This window comes from Oncorhynchus nerka, linkage group LG8 (genome assembly GCF_034236695.1).
Source record: "Oncorhynchus nerka isolate Pitt River linkage group LG8, Oner_Uvic_2.0, whole genome shotgun sequence".
In the NCBI taxonomy this organism is placed as follows: domain Eukaryota; kingdom Metazoa; phylum Chordata; class Actinopteri; order Salmoniformes; family Salmonidae; genus Oncorhynchus; species Oncorhynchus nerka.
Window position 1 is genome coordinate 54,784,440 of NC_088403.1, and position 21,791 is coordinate 54,806,230.

The 21,791-nt window shown below is 43.2% G+C and overlaps 1 protein-coding gene across 2 annotated transcripts; it reads left to right on the forward strand.

The window, feature by feature from the left end:
- Positions 1-1,003: 1,003 nt before the first annotated feature.
- Positions 1,004-17,693, forward strand: LOC115133592 (coronin-1B-like). Of its 2 annotated transcripts, none has more exons than XM_029667000.2 (11): positions 1,004-1,292; positions 2,677-2,882; positions 3,520-3,642; positions 3,981-4,110; positions 8,927-9,108; positions 12,056-12,175; positions 13,931-14,035; positions 14,156-14,301; positions 14,543-14,600; positions 14,794-15,132; positions 15,711-17,693. In XM_029667000.2, the coding sequence occupies exons 2-11, from the start codon at positions 2,679-2,681 to the stop codon at positions 15,831-15,833; spliced, it is 1,530 nt and encodes a 509-aa protein (XP_029522860.1). In that variant the 5' UTR covers positions 1,004-1,292; positions 2,677-2,678; the 3' UTR covers positions 15,834-17,693. The 2 variants fall into 2 exon arrangements, with proteins under 2 accessions (XP_029522860.1, XP_029522861.1); XM_029667001.2 differs by lacking the exon at positions 1,004-1,292 and adding an exon at positions 1,299-1,652.
- Positions 17,694-21,791: the final 4,098 nt, after the last annotated feature.

The window sequence follows — 21,791 nt, forward strand, 5'->3', positions numbered from 1 at the left end:
TACACTTAGGTTGGAGTCATTGAAACTCGTTTTTCAACCACTCCACAAACTTCTTGTTAACAAACTTTCACTTATAATCACAATTCCAGTGGGTCAGAAGTTTACATACACTAAATTGACTGTGCCTTTAAACAGCTTGTAAAATTCCAGAAAATGATGTCATAGCTTTAGAAGCTTCTGATTGATTGACACCATGTGACTAATTGACTAATTGACACCATGTGAGTCAATTGGGGGTGTAGCTGTGGATGTATTTCAAGGCCAACCTTCAAACTCAGTGCCACTTTGCTTGACATCATAGGAATATCAAAAGAAGTCAGCCAAGACCTCAGAAAGAAAATGTAAACAACTGAATTCAATTATTAATTTCGGTTTGTTCTATAGAAAGTATTTGACTCTAGCCACAAAATTAAGGAAATTAGAAGGGCGGGATTTCGGCAAGGCCATGTTCTTGCCTTCCCGAAATCCCCCCTTCTAAATTCCATAATTTTGTGGCTAGAGTCAAATACATTCTGTGGCACACATCAGAGTCAAATACTTTCTATAGAACAACCTTTACGTAGGCAACCGAAATTAATAATTAATGTGCTTTATATTAAACATAGAGGAGGGAGTAAAATGTAGGCAAGCAATAAACACTTCAGAACAACTACTAAATCGAATAAGACATGGGAGCGATGACGAATTTTGGCAAAGATATTTATTTATTGAAACAAACAGCCAAACTGAAAACTGCAGACATTACTCGTGCCTCCCCCGAGGTAAATCCGACATAATATATTTTTTATTTTGTATTAAACGCAGCCTAACGTGATCAGTGACCCCAAACTGTATGGGAGTCGCAGCAATGAAGAATTGAGTGCGTGCGCGTTCACGCGAAGGGGGGGACTCTGGCAGGGGGGAGATTTTCGGCACAACACCTGTACCACATGTATATAGCCTCGTTATTGTTATTTCAGTCACATGAGTGCATGTATGGCCTGATATATGCTTCTGATATGGTTAAACAGTTTTCTTTTGCTGCCATCATGTAATGCCAATGTTGACAGAATACGTCACTTACACACATGCTAAACACTTGTTTAGCATATCAGGTAGTACCGTAGGCCTTTGTTTTTAGTGCAGCAAACCAATCCAATAGAATACTGTTGAGAAATGCGATGGATACAACAACGCCACATCCACTATATCCTGCCAGGGGCGGAAGTCTGGAAGTCTGTTCCAAACAGTAATCATTCCAACACGGAGTGTGAAGTGTCAGCATCTCTCCCGTCGCACGCCCATAATTCCTGGTAACCATTCCCTTGTTGTCTACATTTTAATTTACCAATATTTTGACGCGTTTTACATGTTTGTTCATTTTAAGTATTGCACCACAGATACGCATTTTTTAACCAACTAAAAGGAAAATCATTTTGCAACAGGATTGTTCGCCGCGCGTCTTTATTTTTTTTTGAGCGCTAATCATCGCTTGTGTTTATCCATCTACAACAATTATTTCCTGCCATCGTGGTAGGTCGGCTGTGTAGCCGTCTCTCAGACATAGCAAAGGATTAAGTTACTGCTGGTGGCGGATTATTCTATTGGCTTCCTCTTGTCACGTTCTAGTCTTCGGCCTTTATATTTTCCAATTGAAGTTGCCTGAAATCGAGGTAGAGTAACTGAAATGTCCGTTTTGTTTAACTAAAACTCCTTGCTGTTGTATTTACTTCGACTAATCTCCTCAAACCTCACATGGTCAAAATGCTTCTCCAAGTAGGGCAGGCTACTTTTAGGCTATTTGTTGATACATTATCTTAGTTGTATTTTGTGTCCTTTTATTTTTATATTTTCTGACCCACCTTTCCATTAATGTTGATGCTAATAATGTGCGTTGTGCATCTACAGTATTTGCTAACTACACCTACCACTCCCAGTGACAGTCTTACATTCAAATGATCTGGATGCAAGCCAAGCCAACATTTCTCACTATCACGTTGTTATAGGCTACATTGTTACGTTAGATGTAACACATGTTAACACCCTTGTTTAGATGGATACTGGATCGTCAACTATAAAGCATTGAGTAGCACCCCCTCCCCTCTGAAGTCGTCTCTCTAACTGCCAAACCCCCCCCCCCCCCCAAATGTTCTTAGAACTGACGTACTCACATTATTGGAGAATTTGGCTGTTGTACATTGTTTACTTACGTTCTTATCCCCAGCCTCATTAAATGTTACTGATTAACTGAATATACATTTTTTTATTGGTTAGTTCCATATTGTGTACCCCAATCAGCTCCTATTGAGCTGATAATGGTTTCACAGAGACAGGACCAGACAATTTGTTTCATAGGCTTGACTCTTGACATTGTAGCCTCCTTGAGGATGTTCTTAAAAGAACATGGCTCAAAACGTTTTGGAACTCATAGGCCTACCAGTTACCACGAGTCTATTAGTACTGACTTGCAAGAAGCAAAACTAGCGCCACCAGAATTCTAATCGCTACTGGCATGTGAGTGTCTCAATATGTATTTGATGTGGTAGATATATTGGAACCATGGTACATTTCTCACCTGGGGTGTGGCTGCATAGGCTAGCTACATCATTAAAAGTTGAGGATAAAAACCTCCACATCGATTTGTCATGTTGTTGCTTAGGGTGTATTATTGTTAACAAGTAATATCTCCCTCTTCAGTCATGTCGTTCCGAAGAGGCGTGGTCAGACAGAGCAAGTTTAGGCACGTTTTCGCCCAGGCATGGAAGGCTGAGCACTGCATCGATGATGTCCGAGTGTCCCGTGTCACATGGGACGGGCCCCTCTGCGCTGTGAACCCCAAATTCACCGCAGTCATCATTGAATCAGGCGGAGGAGGGGCCTTCCTCGTTCTGCCACTCAACAAGGTTTGTACTCGCCCACATAAACATCCAACCTCTCTCAGATTGAGGATAAGCATCGGATCAATACCCCAAAGGTGTTTATGGGCAATTCCATGGTAATGGTATTTGCTGAGACTCTGATTTTTCACTTTAAAATATATACCAAACAAAAACCATTGATTTCAAAGTTTAACAAACCAAAGAAGGAAGAACTTCCACATTCAGAGGAAGAACTGTGCACCTACAAAGTTTAGAATAAAACTGAGGGCGATTTTACCGTAATTCTGTTACCAAAATTGCATCTGCACAGTTTTTCCAGTAAATGTTTTTATTTTTTATTAACCATGTAAATTGTTCAAAGTAGTCATTGTGCAAGGAGTTCTATGGTTTGTTAAACTTTGAGATCTTGGCTTTTGTTTGACATACATTTTAAAGTAAAGCATAATTCCGTTGCCATGGAATTGCTCTTACTGGGCTGACGTTACATGATGGGTTGTAGCAATATGTTAGCAACTCTGAGTCTTTCTGACCCACTGATTTTCATGTTAAACAGTGCTTTTCGGTTGGTGAGTAAGTAGCATTGAGATCGACCTTGGAGGTTGTGACTTATCTGATGATGAATTGTCACCTGGCCCACATGACACCTGCTTCTCTCCCACAGAGTGGCAGGATTGACCAGGCCACTCCCACGGTGTGTGGACACGCAGCCCCGGTGCTGGACGTCCAGTGGTGTCCTCATGACGACAACATCATCGCCAGTGCCTCGGAGGACTGCACCGTAAAGGTGAGTGATGGGAACGTAGCTGCCTTCTAAAAAAGCAGCGTAAGCAGTTCACAGTAGTCTGTGATGACACTTTCAACCCTTGTCTAGATCTGGGCTTAGATTTAGGTGGACTGCTGGATGATAGTTATAGGTTCATTGAGGGGACATAGCAGATGCACTATTATATGATGGCATTATGTTGGCCTTGTGATAGATGTTCTACTATCCAGAGGGAATATTTGTGTTGAGAATGTTGCAGATGCAGTCATTGGTTAGGCCTATAGAGTTGAAACAAAGGTTCAGTTGTATGCTCTACTCCTGTAACAAAGTGTTGTCATTGGTTGTATTGTCTATGACAGGTTTGGGAGGTCCCTGATGGAGGGCTGACAGGGCCAATGACAGAGCCTGTAGTGACACTGGAGGGCCACAGCAAACGAGTGGGGATTCTGGCCTGGCACCCGACAGCCTTCAACATCCTCCTAACTGCAGGTAACCTCACCTATCTGCACCTCATTCTCTCACGTCGGATACTGTGATCATAATGCCATGGCCGTCTGAGAGGACAATGCATGGCAGACAACTTGAGGTGCAGACATTGTCCCCTGTCCACTGACTATCCAACTCACTAGCGATGCCTCTTGTATCAATGAATGTGATTGGTAAAAGGAAAGGTAGACATGGTAGGGGCACAATTGGATCCCCAGGTCCATGATAATGTGAGACCTCTTATGTTAGGACATTTCTGAGAAAGAAGAACTGAGTATTTTAAGAGGGAAGTGTTGCATGTAGTCACGCTCACACCTGGAAATGTAGACATAATGATAGTGTTAGGACACAGTTTGGTCACTCGTCAGGGTAGCATGTAGCTAGCTAGTTAGCCACCCATGTGTCGAACGTTGGACCCTGTGTGATTGCCAGAGAAAGCTAACACGTAGCAGTCAATGTAAATGGTGAGAGTCTAAGGACAGCTCTAAACGTACTGGAGAGGTGTTACATGAAAGACAGTTCATTTGAAAGACAGTTCCATTCCAAATGCATTATACAAGCTAGGAATTGAGTTTCCTTCCCTTGCAATTAACAGCATGTGATTATTATTTGACCCTGCTGGTCAACTATGAACGTTTGAACATCTTGAAGAAAGATCTGGCCTTATTGGCCATGTACTCTTATAATCTCTACCCGGCACAGCCAAAAGAAGACTGGCCACCCCTCAGAGCCTGGTTCTTCTCTAGGTTTCTTCCAAGGTTCCTGCCTTTTTCGGGAGTTTTTCCTAGCCACCGTGCTTCTGCATAGCTTGCTGTTTGGGGTTTTCGGCAGAGTTTCTGTATAAGCACTTTGTGACATCTGCTGATGTAAAAAGGGCTTTATAAATACATTTGATGTAGTTTGCAAGTTTTAAAGGAGACTGTGGTTAACATGAAACTAAAGAGGTTTCAAGAGGTCGTAGGAAGGTTTCAAATGTTAGAATAAAAAACATGAGCTGGTGCACACCCAGAGAATTATTTTAAGTAGAGGTGCTGACTAATGGCGGATAAACTATAAGCTATAAAAATAATAGTCGCAGTCCTATACAGTGAGTACCATAATTCATTGGACAGTGACCATTTTTTTGGTTCTTTTGGTTCTGTACTCTAGCACTTTTGAGTTTGAAAGGATACAATGACAATGAGGGTGAAGTGCAGTCTGTCAGCTTTAATTTGAGGGTATTTTCATACGTATCAGATTAACCGTTTGGAAATGACAGCACCTTTTGTACATGGTCCCCCCATTTTAAGGTACAAGTGTTTGTTGTATTGGCTTCACAAATGTATGTCGTTAGGCAGGTGTATTCATTTGTGTCGTTGGTGAATGCAGGAGAGCTGTTGAGGAATAGTATTGATTCTAGACTTTGCTATTGCCTTTAGAGGTTGTTGTTGGGGTGTGACAACATGAGGAAGACAGCAGTGTCGATGCAAATGAAGCTGGCCGTCATAAGGCTCAGAAATTAAAATCAATCAATCGGGAACATTGCAAAAACCCTGGACATGTCCAAGTCAACAGTTTGGTTCATCATTAACAAGACAAAAAACAACCGGTGAACTCAATTATGTCAAAAGACCCAGTAGACTGAGGAAGACCACTGTAGTGGATGACCGGAGAAAAACCCCCCAGACAACAGGCCAACAGATCAAAAACACTCTCCTGAATGCAGGTGTAGATGTGTCAAAGTCTACCATACGTAGAATACTACACCAGCAGGACTACAGAGGGTACACTACAAGATGCAAACCACTGATAAGCCTGAAGAACAGAAAGGCCAGATTACAGTTAGCTAAAAAGCACCTAAAAGAGCTCCAAGAGTTCTGGAAAGAAGCATTGTGGACAGATGAGACAAAGATTATAATGTACCAGAGTGATGGAAAGAGGAAAGTGTGGAGAGAAAAAAGACATGCCCATGATCCAAAGCATACCACCTCATCCGTGAAACATGGTGGAGGGGGTGTTATGGCTTGGGTCTGTATGGCTGCCAGTGGAACAGGCTCACTTGTCTTCATCAATGATGTGACTGCAGACAGAAGAAGAACAATGAATTATGAAGTCTACAGAAATATTTGTTCTGCTCAGATAAAACCAAATGCCTCCTAACTCATTGGACGGCACTTCATCATGCAACAAGACAATGACCCTGAACATACTGCTAGAGCAACAAAGGGTTTTTTTGATGGCCAAAAAGTGGAAAAACCTTGACTGGCAGAGTCAATCACCGGATCTGAATCCAATTGAACATGCATTTTACATGCTGAAGAGGAGACTGAAGGCAATAAGTCCCCGAAACAAGCAGGAACTGAAGATTGCTGCATTACAGGCAGCCATTACAGAAGATACCCAGCGTCTGGTGATGTCGATGCATCGCAGACTTCAAGCAGTCATTGTATGCAAAGGATATGTGACCAAATATTAACAATGATTACTTTATTCTTAAACTGTCCAATGTTTTTTGATGGCCAAAATGGGGGGGGGCTGGGACTATGTACAAAAGCTTCTATAATTTCCAAACGGTTCATCCGATATGTATGAAAATACCCTCAAATTAAAGCTGACAGTCTGCACTTCACCCTCATTGTCATTGTATCCTTTCAATCTCAGTGCTAGAGTACGGAACCAAAACAACAAAAAAATTGTCACTGTCCAATTAATTATGGTGCTCAGTGTGTGTGTGTATATACACTGCTCAAAAAAATAAAGGGAACACTAAAATAACACATCCTAGATCTGAATGAATGAAATATTCTTATTAAATACTTTTTTTCTTTACATAGTTGAATGTGCTGACAAAATCACACAAATTTATCAACCCATGGAGGTCTGGATTTGGAGTCACACTCAAAATTAAAGTGGAAAACCACACTACATGCTGATCCAACTTTGATGTAATGTCCTTAAAACAAGTCAAAATGAGGCTCAGTAGTGTGTGTGTGGCCTCCACGTGCCTGTATGACCTCCCTACAATGCCTGTGCATGCTCCTGATGAGGTGGCGGATGGTCTCCTGAGGGATCCCCTCCCAGACCTGGACTAAAGCATCCACCAACTCCTGGACAGTCTGTGGTGCAACGTGGCGTTGCTGGATTGAGCGAGACATGATGTCCCAGATGTGCTCAATTGGATTCAGGTCTGGGGAACGGGCGGGCCAGTCCATAGCATCAATGCCTTCCTCTTGCAGGAACTGCTGACACACTCCAGCCACATGAGGTCTAGCATTGTCTTGCATTAGGAGGAACCCAGGGCCAACCGCACCAGCATATGGTCTCACAAGGGGTCTGAGGATCTCATCTCGGTACCTAATGGCAGTCAGGCTACCTCTGGCGAGCACATGGAGGGCTGTGCGGCCCCCCAAATAAATGCCACCCCACACCATGACTGACCAACCGCCAAACCGGTCATGCTGGAGGATGTTGCAGGCAGCAGAACGTTCTCCACGGTGTCTCCAGACTCTGTCACGTCTGTCACATTAGCTCAGTGTGAACCTGCTTTCATCTGTGTAGAGCATAGGGCGCCAGCGGCGAATTTGCCAATCTTGGTGTTCTCTGGCAAATGCCAAACGTCCTGTACAGTGTTGGGCTGTAAGCACAACCCCCACCTGTGGACGTTGGGCCCTCATACCACCCTCATGGAGTCTGTTTCTGACCGTTTGAGCAGACACATGCACATTTGTGGCCTGCTGGAGATCATTTTGCAGGGCTCTGGCAGTGCTCCTCTTTGCACAAAGGCGGAGGTAGCGGTCCTGCTGCTGGGTTGTTGCCCTCCTACGGCCTCCTCCACGTCTCCTGGGGTACTGGCCTGTCTCCTGGTAGCGCCTCCATACTCTGGACACTACGCTGACAGACACAGCAAACCTTCTTGCCACAGCTTGCATTGATGTGCCATCCTGGATGAGCTGCACTACCTGAGCCAGTTGTGTGGTTGTTGACTCCGTCTCATGCTACCACTAGAGTGAAAGCACCGCCAGCATTCAAAAGTGACCAAAACATCAGCCAGGAAGCATAGGAACTGAGAAGTGGTCTGTGGTCACCACCTGTAGAACCACTCCTTTATTGGGGGTGTCTTGCTAATTGCCTATTTCCACCTGTTGTCTATTCCATTTGCACAACAGCATGTAAAATTGTCAATCAGTGTTGCTTCCTAAGTGGACAGTTTGATTTCACAGAAGTGTGATTGACTTGGAGTTACATTGTGTTGTTTAAGTGGTCCCTTTATTTTTTTGAGCAGTGTGTGTGTGTATATATATATATATATATCTCTCTCTCAGTAGACCCATATACACACACATTCTTTTTCAGGTGACCCAATAAATTACTGGGTGTCTATATAGTGTGCGACTATTTAAAAAAATATATTTTTTATATGTAGCTTAAGGTTTCAAATGTTGAAAGCAATTTGGTTTATCTGCATTATTTAGGATGTTATGTCTGTATTTTGACTATTTGCATGCTTTTCAAATACATTTGATTGTATCCATATGACATTTGCGTTTAGGTTTTAGTTGTCTACAACTACAGAACTCCTACACACAATTTTACTTCTGCACTTTTATTGTGGTTGACGTCTTGGTGAACTGAGATTGGTAGTGTGCTTGTTATAACTCTCTTCTGTGAACACTGTTTTGTCTGTGCTTCCCTAGATGCTGTGTAAACACCTGTTTTGAATGTTGCGTCTCTTCTCTCCTTTCTTGTCGCTGTCTGTGTCTCTCTTTCTCTGTATCGCTCTCTCTGTGTCTTTGTCTCTCTGTATGTGTGGCTCTCTCCTCTCGCTCTCTCTCTCTCTCAGGCTGTGATAACCTGGTGTGTGTGTGGGACGTGGGCACGGGGGAGCTGGTCTACCAGATAGCCGATGCCCACCCCGACCTGATCTACAGCGTGAGCTGGAACCGGGAGGGCAGTGCCATCTGCACCGTGTGCAAGGACAAGGCGTTGCGTGTCATCGACCCGCGACGGGGCACCGTCCTCAAAGTGAGTCCTGTCTGTCCTTTGTCGTATGACACACCCATGCAAATGAATGGAAAGAAGTCTTAAGAGATTTGGATATAATGACGAGATATCTACAGTTGAAGTCGGAAGTTTACATACACCTTAGCCAAATACCTTTAAACTCAGTTTTCACAATTCCTGACATTTAATCCTAGTAAAAATTCCCTGTCATAGGTCCGTTAGGAACTCCACTTTATTTTAAGAATGTGAAATGTCAGAATAATAGTAGAGGGAATTATTTCAGCTTTTATTTATTTCATCACATTCCCAGTGGGTCAGACGTTTACATACACTCAATTAGTATTTGGTAGCATTGCCTTTAAATTGTTTAACTTGGGTCAAACATTTCAGGTAGACTTCCACAAACTTCCCACAATAAGTTGGGTGAATTTTGGCCCATTCCTCCTGACAGAGCTGGTGTAACTGAGTCAGGTTTGTAGGCCTCCTTGCTCGCATACACTTTTTCAGTTCTGCACACAAATGTTCTATAGGGTTGAGGTTAGGGCTTTGTGATGGCCACTCCAATACCTTGACTTTGTCCTTAAGTCATTTTGCTACAACTTTGGAAGTATGCTTGGGGTTATTGGTTGCAAATGGGTCTTCCAAATGGACAATCTTTAACTTTAAAGATCTTTAAATTGTGTCTTGGGATGTTGCTTCAATATATCCACATAATTTTCCATCGTCATGTTGCCATCTATTTTGTGAAGTCCACCAGTCCCTCCTGCAGCAAAGCACCCCCACAACATGATGCTGCCACTCCCGTGCTTCATGGTTGGGATGGTATTCTTCGGCTTGCAAGCCTCCCCCTTTTTCCTCCAAACATAATGATGGTCATTATGGCCAAACAGTTCTATTTTTGTTTCATCAGACCAGAGGACATTTCTCCACGAAGTACAATCTTTGTCCCCATGTGCAGTTGCAAACCGTAGTCTGGCTTTTTTTATGGCGGTTTTGGAGCAGTGGCTTCTTCCTTGAAAACCTGATGGAGTCTGCAAAAGACCTGAGACTGGGACGGAGATTTGTCTTCCAACAAGACAATGATCCAAAACATAAAGCAAAATCTACAATGGAATGGTTCAAAAATAAACATATCCAGGTGTTAGAATGGCCAAGTCAAAGTCCAGACCTGAATCCAATCGAGAATCTGTGGAAAGAACTGAAAACTGCTGTTCACAAATGCTCTCCATCCAACCTCACTGAGCTCGAGCTGTTTTGCAAGGAGGAATGGGAAAACATTTCAGTCTCTCGATGTGCAAAACTGATAGAGACATACCTCAAGCGACTTACAGCTGTAATCGCAGCAAAAGGTGGCGCTACAAAGTATTAACTTAAGGGGGCTGAATAATTTTGCACGCCCAATTTTTCAGTTTTTGATTTGTTAAAAAAGTTTGAAATATCCAATAAATGTCGTTCCACTTCATGATTGTGTCCCACTTGTTGTTGATTCTTCACAAAAAAATACAGTTTTATATCTTTATGTTTGAAGCCTGAAATGTGGCAAAAGGTCGCAAAGTTCAAGAGGGCCGAATACTTTCGCAAGGCACTGTAGATACGGGAGGAAACAGGTACAAAAGTATTTTCACAAGGTCCTTTGCTGTTCTGGGATTGATTTGCACCAAAGTCTCCTTCCTGAGCAGTATGACGGCTGCGTGGTCCCATAGTGTTTATACTTGCGTACTATTGTTTGTACAGATGCACATAGTATCTTCAGGCGTTTGGAAATTGCTCCCAAGGCAACCAGACTTGTGGAGTTCTACACTTTTTTTTCCTCTGAGGTTTTGACTGATTTCTTTAGATTTTCCCATGATGTCAAGCAAAGTGGCACTGAGTTTGAAGGTAGGCCTTGAAATACATCCACAGGTACACCTCCAATTGACTCAAATGATGTCAATTAGCCTATCAGAAGCTTCTAAAGCCATGACATAATTTTCTGGAATTTTCCAAGCTTTTTAAAGGCACAGGCAACTTAGTGTATTTAAACTTCTGACCCACTGGAATTGTGATACAGTGAAATAATCTGTCTGTAAACAATTGTTGGAAAAATTACTTGTGTCATGCACAAAGTAGATGTCCTAACTGACTTGCCAAAACTATAGTTTGTTAACAAGAAATTTGTGGATTGGTTGAAAAACGAGTTTTAATGACTCCAACCTAAGTGTATGTAAACTTCCGACTTCAACTGTACATCTCCATCTTAAAAACGGGATTTGTTGTCCACAGAGCAGAACGGTGGGCTGTCAAGCTCCTGCCTATTCCTCTCTTTGGATTGATGGCTGCATTTAGTTAATACTTTTTTGAATATTAGAATTTGTGGCGTTAATGTCAACCGCCTGTATTCAATGGAGAGATGCGTTGCTCCTAGCCACATGTCATGAAAACGCATAGCCATCTAAAGACAATTCTGCTATAAAAAATATAAAAAATAAAATCTTAAAGTTGCCGGGGTGTCACGAGTCCTTATATCAGTATGCTCGTAACAACCTAAGTATTATGAAACTTCAATTCGATCAAATAAACCTCACGTAGCAAATAAGCCATTAAATGTTTTGGTCGTTGACCAAATTTGAAACTCATTGACTTCCATACCAAAAGTCCTTGCTTGGTGAGTGAAATAAATGAAATAAATCTGTCTGGAGAAGACAGATTTTTCACCCAGCTGTCCCTCTCGCTTTGCCTTTTCCTATGGTCTTTAAGTACCAATAACAAGCAATACAACTTTATTATCCTTAAAGGTGAAAGTAACCAACACAAAGTGGACTGTAACACACAAACTCTCCACTGCTTAAGAAAATCTCCTTATCAAAGAAAATTGGATTCAGCCAAATCCCCCAAGTACTGTATATTGTTTAGATTGTATGAACTCTACCTTCTGTACATGTGGCTTTTGACATTGACTCTACCTACCACTTGTTGCTGTGTGCCTCAGGTGAAAGAGAAGGTCCACGACGGCACCAGGCCCATGAGGGCCGTGTTCCTCTCGGACGGGAAGATCCTGACCACGGGCTTCAGCCGCATGAGTGAAAGGCAGCTGGCCTTGTGGGATACGGTACGGCAGCTGGATGGACACATTTCATATACACTGAGTATAGCAAACATTAGGAACACTTTCCTAATATTGAGTTGTACCCCCCCCCCCCCCCCCCTTTGGTCTCAGAAGAGCCTAAATTGGAGCATGGACTTAATAAGGTGTCAAAGCGTTCCACAGGGATGCTGGCCCGTGTTGACTCCAATGCTTCCCACAGTTGTGTCAAGTTGGCTGGATGTCCTTTGGGTGGTGGACCGTTCTTGATACACACAGGAAACTGTTGAGTTTGAAAAACCCAGCAGTGTTGCAGCTCTTGACAAAAACCGGTTCACCAAGCACCTACTACCATACTCCGTTCAAGGACACTTAAATCTTTTGTCTTGCCCGTTCACCCTCTGAAGGACACACATAGACAATCTATGTCTCAATTGTCTCAAGGCTTAGAAATCCTTCTTTAACCGTCTCCTCCCCTTCTGCACTGATTTTGAAGAGACATTGATAGGGATCATAGTTTTCACCTGGTCAGCCCTGTTTATTTTCCCTTGACGCAGCACCTAGGGGTCCACTACACACTGACCAAGTAGTGGGAGCTAAGTGAAAACGAACTGTAAACAATGGAATCTTCATAGTGCCTTGGAAAGGTAGCTAGATCAACAGGTTCAGCTGCTATATGTTCAGCCAGGCACAGCAGTGACGTACATTATCAGCATGAGATGAAGTACATTCAAATCCAAGCTCATAGTTTCAAGTTTTGTTAGTCGTAAGGGATAAGTACAGACGGTATACACAGCCCAACAATCTCGACAATGAAACAATAATAAATAAGTAAATATAAGAATACAAACAAAGTAAATGTCTCAGTAGAATAAAATAAACATTTTAGCATAAGTATAATACAGGAAGGAACAATTTACGTTCCAATATTTACACATGTGTCAGGGAAGGGGCAGTGCAGGGGACATTTTTTACATTTAACAGTATTATCAATACGAGTCTGGTAGCAGTGTGTGTGTGTGAATGAGTAAGTGATTGCACTCAGACATCATGCTCCGATACAGTTTGCTTGACTGTAAGGGAGTGAACAGCACGTGGCTGGGGGGTGTGGGGTCCTTGATGATGCAGGACTTCCTCAGGCACCGTTTCAAGTAGATGTCCTGGATGGGTGGGAACACGGCCCCAGTGATGTATTAGGTCCTCTTCGCCACCTGTTGGAGGGCCTTGCGGTCGTGGACAGAGCAATTCCTGTACCAGGCCGTGATGCAACCGGTCAAGACGCTCTCGATGGTGCAGCGGTAGTATTTGGAGAGAACCCGGGGCGGTGTTGGTCCATGTCCATGTGTACGCCGAGGAACTTAAAAATGCTGACTGTTTCTACTGCAGTCGCGTTGATGTTAGGGGCTTGCTTCCTGAAGTCAACAATCAACTTCTTTGTTTTGTTGACGTTGAGGGAGAGGTTAATGTCCTGGCACCACAATGCTAGTTAATTTACCTCCTGATAGGTTGACTCGTTGTTGGTATCAGGCCTACAACCGTGGTGTTGTCAGCAAACTTGATGATGGATGTTGGTGTCGTGCAAAGGCACACGGTCGTGGGTAAACAGCGAGTGAGGACACATCCCTGGGGGGCGCCTGTGTCAAGTCAGTGTGGAGGAGGTGTTGCCAATGCTCACAGCCTGTGGTCTTCCCGTCAGGGCTCTGAGTTTGGTGACGAGCTTTGAGGGAACAATAGGATTCAAATGCTGTAGTCAATGAACAGTATTTGGTATTTGTGTTGCAGAATGATATGTCTGAGCCAATGGCAGTGCAGGAGATGGACACCAGTAACGGTGTTCTCCTTCCCTACTACGACCCTGACACTAACATGGTCTACCTGTGTGGAAAGGTACAGTACACCCATTTCCTACAACACTTTCAACAAATTCTGCTGGTGGCATAGGATCACATTAGAAGATCCCCCTCTGGATGTTTGGTTCAGTCCCTTTTGTCTGGTGATCACTCTCAGGGGGACTGCACCATCCGGTACTTTGAGGTGACGGACGAGTCGCCTTACGTCCATTTTCTCAGCCTGTACAGCAGCAAAGAGCCCCAGCGAGGAGCAGGCTTTCTCAGCAAGAGGGGCGTGGACGTCAACAAGTGTGAGATCGCCAGGTGAACAGGTTTTTCAGCATGACTTCATGGTTGTTAGTTGAATTCTTCCTCTGTGTATTTGCTTCCTTTGTTTTCTCATTCACCACTCCTCTCTCACTCCTACATTCCCCCTTTCATGCCCTCCCACTGTAATTAATTTCTATCTTGTCTTTCTTTCATTCATTCACGCTTTCATTGTCTCATTCATTCACTCTCGCTTTCTTTCATTTAATCTCGGTCTCCTCTCTTTCTCATATGGCAGGTTCTACAAATTGCATGAGAGGAAAGTAGAGCCCATTTCTATGACGGTACCACGGAAGGTAAGCCATGCAGTTCGAAACAAAGCCATTTGAATTCACAAATTTTTGGACTAAGGCCATATTCCAATAGCCATACTAGTGTCCCACTTAGAATCCATGCCCACAACATAACATTCTACTAAGTGGCATGTTAATGTGGATATTGGAACAGAGAGTTTTCCTCAAACCTCCCTCTCCTCTCTTGCCGCCTCAGTCAGACCTGTTCCAGGGGGACCTGTACCCGGACACTGCCGGTGTGGAGCCCTCTCTCTTGGCCGAGGATTGGATCGCTGGGCAGGACGCGGCACCCCTGCTAGTCTCTCTGAGCGGGGGCTATGCTGGCACCCCCTCCAAGCACAGAGACAAGCTCAGGAACAAGCCCAAGCTGCTGTTGCAGGGCTCCGGGACGGATTCTTCCCCAGTCCCCCGGCAGGCCGCCTCTCCCACGGCAACCACCACCGCCAAGGAAATGGAGAGCGAGGGGGTGGGGGTGGTGCAGCAGAGGGTCACTCGAGCAGAAGGAGAAGGAGCATCCGATAGCGCGAGAAGAGAGGTGAGAATGGAGTTTGGTTATACGTGGGTATGGCAGTAAGCATAGCAGGGGTGTATTCACCAGGACACACTGTAGCCACTTTAATAAACGGATCACTTGTCACTTTAATAATGCCACTTTAATAATATTTATATATCTTGCATTACTCATCCCATATGTATATACTGTATTTTATTGCATCTTGCCTATGCCGCTCTGTCATTGCTCATCCGTATATTTATATGTACATATTCTTATTCCATTCCTTTACTTAGATTTTTGTGTATTAGGTAGTTATTGTGGAATTGTTAGATATTGCTGCACTGTCGGAACTAGAGGCACACGCATTTCGCTACACTCGCAACATCTGCTAACCATGTGTATGTGACGAATTGATTTGGGATTTAGCTAAACATTTTGTAACGAGAGTTTCTTATTGCTCAAGTTTAGGGTGTCTCCCTTAGAGAAGTAAGTATGAGTATGGAGGTAGAAGTGCCAGAAAAGTTACTATTTAGGATGTCATCATGTATGTGACTGCATTCCCCCTCTTCACCTCCCTCTCGTCCCATCTATCCCCCCATCCCTCTCCCCCGCTCCAGGAGGAGGTGCTGAGTGAGGTGCTAGCGGAGGTGAAGGCCCTTCGTTCGGTGGTCTTGGCCCAGGGCCAGAGGATCGAGCTTTTGGAGAGGCAGCTGGTCCGCATCGAGGACGGGGATGTCTGATTGGCCGATTGGGCATCACCACTACATCCAAAGGGCATTCTTACTAAAACTTCATAGACCATAGCCTTACTAGAATCAACAGCAGTACCTTAAGCTGAGTGGGAGGATGTAGTGAAGTGTAGCTCCGTGACTAACTGTGTATATCGCAGAGGGGCTGAGAATAAGGTGAACTGTTATAGTGAAGGTGTTTTGTGGGTGAATCTAAATTGTGTTTCCTTGTTCCCTCGCATCCTCTCCCCTCGCCTTCTCAAAACGCATTGGAGGACAAGGTCAGAGGTTCCTCCCCTCGAGACTTCTCTTCCAATGGGTTTTGAGAAGGAAGAGGGAACAAGGACACACAATTGAGATGCACCCTACATCTCTTTCGATGCTGCTTCAGTTAGATGGCAGATGATATAGGATGAATGGAGATCATCTGTATAAAACATCCATACTGCAGTAAGACATGTCACCGGATTTTTTGAAGGAGCATCGATGGTGACAGTATTTGAAGGTGTATCACTACAAAGACATGCGGAATCAATCATAGCCTACTCACGAATCCTTATGACATCTGGCACAAAGGTCTATGTTCATTTGGTACATTTTGCGAAATGGCACATCAGTATACATTGTATGTGTGTACACCCTCAATAAATGTTACCATGTAGATCATTGCCAGATCATTTACAGTTGCTGTGTTCATTGAAGCACTGGCATTGTGAATCCTTTAGGGATTGTTTCATCAGGTAGTTACAGCTGCTAATCATGTCATATCAAATGTGATACTCCATTATTAGTACTTATACATTTGTACATGTATGGCTTTATACATTACCATCATAGGAAGCTATTACTCTAAAATCAGACCATTGGTATTATAAATATAATTGTATATGCTAATAGCGCTGTGCTGTTTACAAAACTGCACTGGTTCATTGCGATTGGATTAGTTGTATTGAATTGTGCTGTACAGCGCATATATTGACATATAAAGAAAAACAGATCGGTCAATTTCCAAATAATGTTTATTTTGATATGAAGCTCTTTTTCTTACAAATGATGTGAAGGACGTGAGTTGGAGGTAGCTTAAAAACATTCCTATTATGTGTGTTGTTTCTCTTTTTGGATGGTTTTTGTAATGATTTTTTTTTCAACCTTAGAAGGTAATACTTAATTTGTGCTCTCCAACTAAGTTGTCTTAGGTGAATGAAGCAACATGCAGTATCATTTGTCACAAAGGGTTATAAATTCCAATGACGGCTTATAACAGAGTTCAAGTTAAGTGTTACCTCAGAGAATGTGTTCCAAGCAGAACTAACGTAATATTCCATTAAAACCATAGCAGTTGTATGAGTGTCACGAGGCACAGAACTTTAAAACGTTACAATGAAATTAGATTGAACTTTATTATTTTTTTACTGTGAATGATGTAATCCAAGCCAGTAGAACCTACTAGACTAATGTAGCAGCAGCTGCTGTGTTTCTATTTGAAGATGGGAAAGAAAGGGCATACGATGCTCGACTGTTGGACGGAACTGAAAAAGAATAGTTCACTGTTACATTTAGATTTGTTTGCATTTATCCGCAGTTTATACCTCACCCCTTTTGCAGCCTTGGGTACTGTTCACATATAGCCTGGTCCCAGATCTGTTTAAGGCTGTATTGTCTACAATGACTACAGGAGTTGGCGAGACAGCACACACAGTCCTGGGACCAGGTTAGTTCACATCGGGCTCATGTGTTTGTTTTATTTACTTGATTAATATTTCTGTATGCTCTGTCATAATACACATTTTATGTGTGTGGTTGTGAACAAATAGAGGATGAGAATAACACTCCACTGTGCAAATCTTCCAATAAACACTCCTTTCTCTTTTGCATTGTGCAACAGGCACTTAATTACCCTCACTGGTCATGTGTCAGGAAGTCATAGCTGTCATTAAAATGTATTAGTAAGCCAGTGTACTGACATACACACAAAAAAATAGGAAAGTTAACAAACGGGGAATATGTTCTACCAGTAGTACAATTATTTAGTTTCATAGCAAACGTGTATCCTAGTGATTATCTTGTGTTATCAAATTTTGTTAGTCACATGCACCGAATACAACAGGTGTAGTACACCTTAGTGAAATTCTTACTTACGAGCCCCCAACCAACAATGCAGTTAAAAAAAATACGGACAAGAATAAGAGAGAAAAGTAACAAGTCATTAAAGAGCAGCAGTAAAACCACAATAGCGAGACTATATACATGGGGATACCGGTACAAAGTCTATGTGCGGGTGCACTGGTTAGTTGAGGTAGTATGTACATGTGGGTAGAGTTATTTAAGTGACCATGCATAGATGACGACAACCGAGAGTAGCAGCGGTGTAAGGGGGGGGGGTAGCCATTTGAGTAGATGTTCAGGAGTCTTGTGGCTTGGGGGTAGAAGCTGTTTAGAAGCCTCTTGGACCTAGACTTGGCGCTCCGTTACCCTCTGTAATCAATGCACTTATTGATGAAGCCGATGACTGATGTGGTGTACTCCCGGAACATATTCCAGTCTGTGCTGCAAAACAGTCCTTTAGCTTAGCATCCGCTTCATCTGCTTCATTATTGATCTCTTCACTGGTGCTTCATGCTTACATGTTTTGCTTGTAAACAGGAATCAAAGAGGATATAACTTTGTTCAGATTTGCCAAATGGAGGGCGAGTGAGTTTTGTATGCGTCTCTGTGTGTGGAGTATAGGTGTTCCAGAGATTTTTTTCTTCTGGTTGCACGTTTAACATGCTGATAAAAATTTGGTAAAACTGATTTAAGTTTCCCTGCATTAAAGTCCTACTACTACTAGGAGCACCACCTCTGGGTGAGCGTTTTCTTGTTTGCTTATTGTGGAATACAGCACATTCAATTCCGTCAGTGCCAGCCTCTGACTGTGGTGGTATGTGAACAGCTACGAGAAATACAGATAAACTCTCTAGGTAGAAAGTGTGGTCTACAGCTTATCATGAGATATTCTACCTCAGATGAGCAATAGCGCGATACTTCCTTAGATATCGTGCACCAGCTGTTTTTTACAAAAATACATAGTCCGCCGCCCCTTGTCTATCTTGCCGGTATAGCGTGTAACCAGCCAGCTGTATGTTAATAGGGTCGACGTTCAGCCACGACGCCGTGAAGCATAAGATGTTACAGTTTTAATGTCCCATTGATAGTTTAATCTTCCGCGTAGCTCATCGATTTTTTTCTCCATGTTTGCTAGCAGAATGGAGGGAAGTGGGGGTTTATTAGATCGCCTACGAATTCACGCAAATCGCGGGGATCTGGGCCTGTTACCGAGAAAGCCGTATATCCTTCGCGTCGGGCTCGTCAGAGTCGTCAAAGGGAAAAAAAAGGATTCTGCTTCTGCCTAGAAGTTATTTTCGGTCATAAGAGACGGTAGCGACAACATTATGTACAAAATAGGCGAAAAGTTGCAAATAAACGAACAAAGGAACACAATAGGTTGGGGACACGTAAAACGTCTGCCTTCATCTCCGGCGCCGTAACCCAGTAGTTATCATCTTATGTTATCATCTTGTGTTATCATACACTGTGTAACCCAGTGGTTATCATCTTGTGTTATCATACAGGGTAAGCATGCTCCTGAAGCTTTTCTGATTGGTTCCTCAACTCCTTGGAAAGAAGAACTCGATTATATTCAGCATTAGAAATGGACTGTCAAGTTTAGTCCTCCCACAACATCATAGCAAAATTTACATGAATTCAAATCTACCTCTACGGTTCCCCAGTAGTTTATGGTGTTGTGTTTGTACTAGCCAGTGGAGCACATAACAGGATGTGGTCCCAGGTTGAAAGAGCATCAGCTCTGTGTCTTTTGAACCACTCACTTCCTTCCTCTGGGCTCTGCAGTGTCTGTCAGCCGAGTGGTTCTACACTGCTTCAACTCTTAACATTCGGAAAGTATTCAGACCCTTACACTTTTTTCCACATTTTGTTACGTTACAGCCTTATTCTAAAATTGATTAAATTGTTTTCCCTCATCAATCTACACACAATACTCCCCATAATGAAAAAGTAAAAATTTAGTTGTAGAGATTTTTGCAATTGTATAAAGAAATACAAACTGAAATATCACATTTACATAAGTATTCAGAACCCATGCTCCGTTCATCTTTCCCTCGTTCCTGACTAGTCTCCCAGTCCCTGCCGCTGAAAAATATCCCCACAGCATGATGCTGCCACTACCATACTTCACCGTAGGGATGGTATTGGCCAGGTGATGAGCGGGGCCTGGTTTCCTCCAGATATGACGGTTAGCATTCAGGCCAAAGAGTTCAATCTTGGTTTCATCAGACCAGAACATCTTGTTTCTCGTGGTCTGAGAGTCCTTTGGGTGCCTTTTGGCAAACTCCAAGCGGGCTGTCGTGTGCCTTTTCCTGAGGAGTGGCTTCCGTCTGGCCACTCTACTATAAAGGCCTGATTGGTGGAGTGTTGCAGAGATGGTTGTCCTTCTGGAAGGTTCTCCCATCTCCACAGAGGAACTCCAGAGCTCAGTCAGAGTAACCATCGGATATCTGGTCATCTCCCTGACCAAGGCCCTTCTCTCCCGATTGCTCAATGTGGCTGAGCAGCCAGCTCTAGGAGGAGTCTTGGTGGTTCCAAACTTCGTCCATTTAAGAATTATGGAGGCCACTGTGTTCTTGGGGGCCGTCAATGCTGCATAAATGTTTTGGTACCCTTCTCCAGATCTGTGCCTCAACACAATCCTGTCCGGAACTCTACGGACAATTCCTTTAACTTCAGGGCTTGGTTTTTGCTCTGACATGCACTGTCAACTGTGGGACCTTATACAGTCAGGTGTGGCCTTTCCAGGAACGAGTTTGGGAAATCCTGATAAAACTGATATCAATTGCTCTTTAGAGTGTGAGCTGCTTTTACAAGAGTTGGTATTTATTAGCAGAATCACTATGTCCATTTAGGTTCAGCCACTCTGTGGTCATTGGACTGTATGCGTCTGTGAACCTTGAACTTCAAATCAAATTTTATTTGTCACATACACATGGTTAGCAGATGTTAATGCGAGTGTAGTGAAATACTTGTGCTTCTAGTTCCGACAATGCAGTAATAACCAACGAGTAATCTAACCTAACAATTCCATAACAACTACCTTATACACACAGTGTAAAGGAATGAAAGAGTATGTACATAAAAATATATGAATGAGTGATGGTACAGAAAGGCATTGGCAAGATGCAGTAGATGGTATCGAGTACAGTATATACATATGAGATGAGTAATGTAGGGTATGTAAACATATAAAAGTGGCATTGTTTAAAGTGGCTAGTGATACATGTATTACATCAAGATGGCAAGATGCAGTAGATGGTATCGAGTACAGTATATACATATGAGATGAGTAATGTAGGGTATGTCAACATATGAAGTGGCATTGTTTAAAGTGGCTAGTGACACATTTTTTACATACATTTTTACATTATTAAAGTGGCTGGGGTTGAGTCAGTATGTTGGCAGCAGCCACTCAATGTTAGTCGTGGCTGTTTAACAGTCTGATGGCCTTGAGATAGAAGCTGTTTTTCAGTCTCTCTGTCCCTGCTTTGATGCACCTGTACTGACCTCGCCTTTTGGATGATAGCGGGGTAAGCAGGCAGTGGCTCGGGTGGTTGTTGTCCTTGATGATCTTTATGGCCTTCCTGTGACATCGGGTGGTGTAGGTGTCCTGGAGGGCAGGTAGTCTGCCCCCAGTGATGCGTTGTGCAGACCTCACTACCCTCCTGGAGAGCCTTACGGTTGTGGGCGGAGCAGTTGCCGTACCAGGAGGTGATACAGCCCGACAGGATGCTCTCGATTGTGCATTTGTAAAGGTTTGTGAGTGCTTTTGGTGACAAGCCAAATTTCTTCAGCCTCCTGAGGTTGAAGAGGCGCTGCTGCGCCTTCTTCACCACGCTGTCTGTGTGGGTGACCAATTCA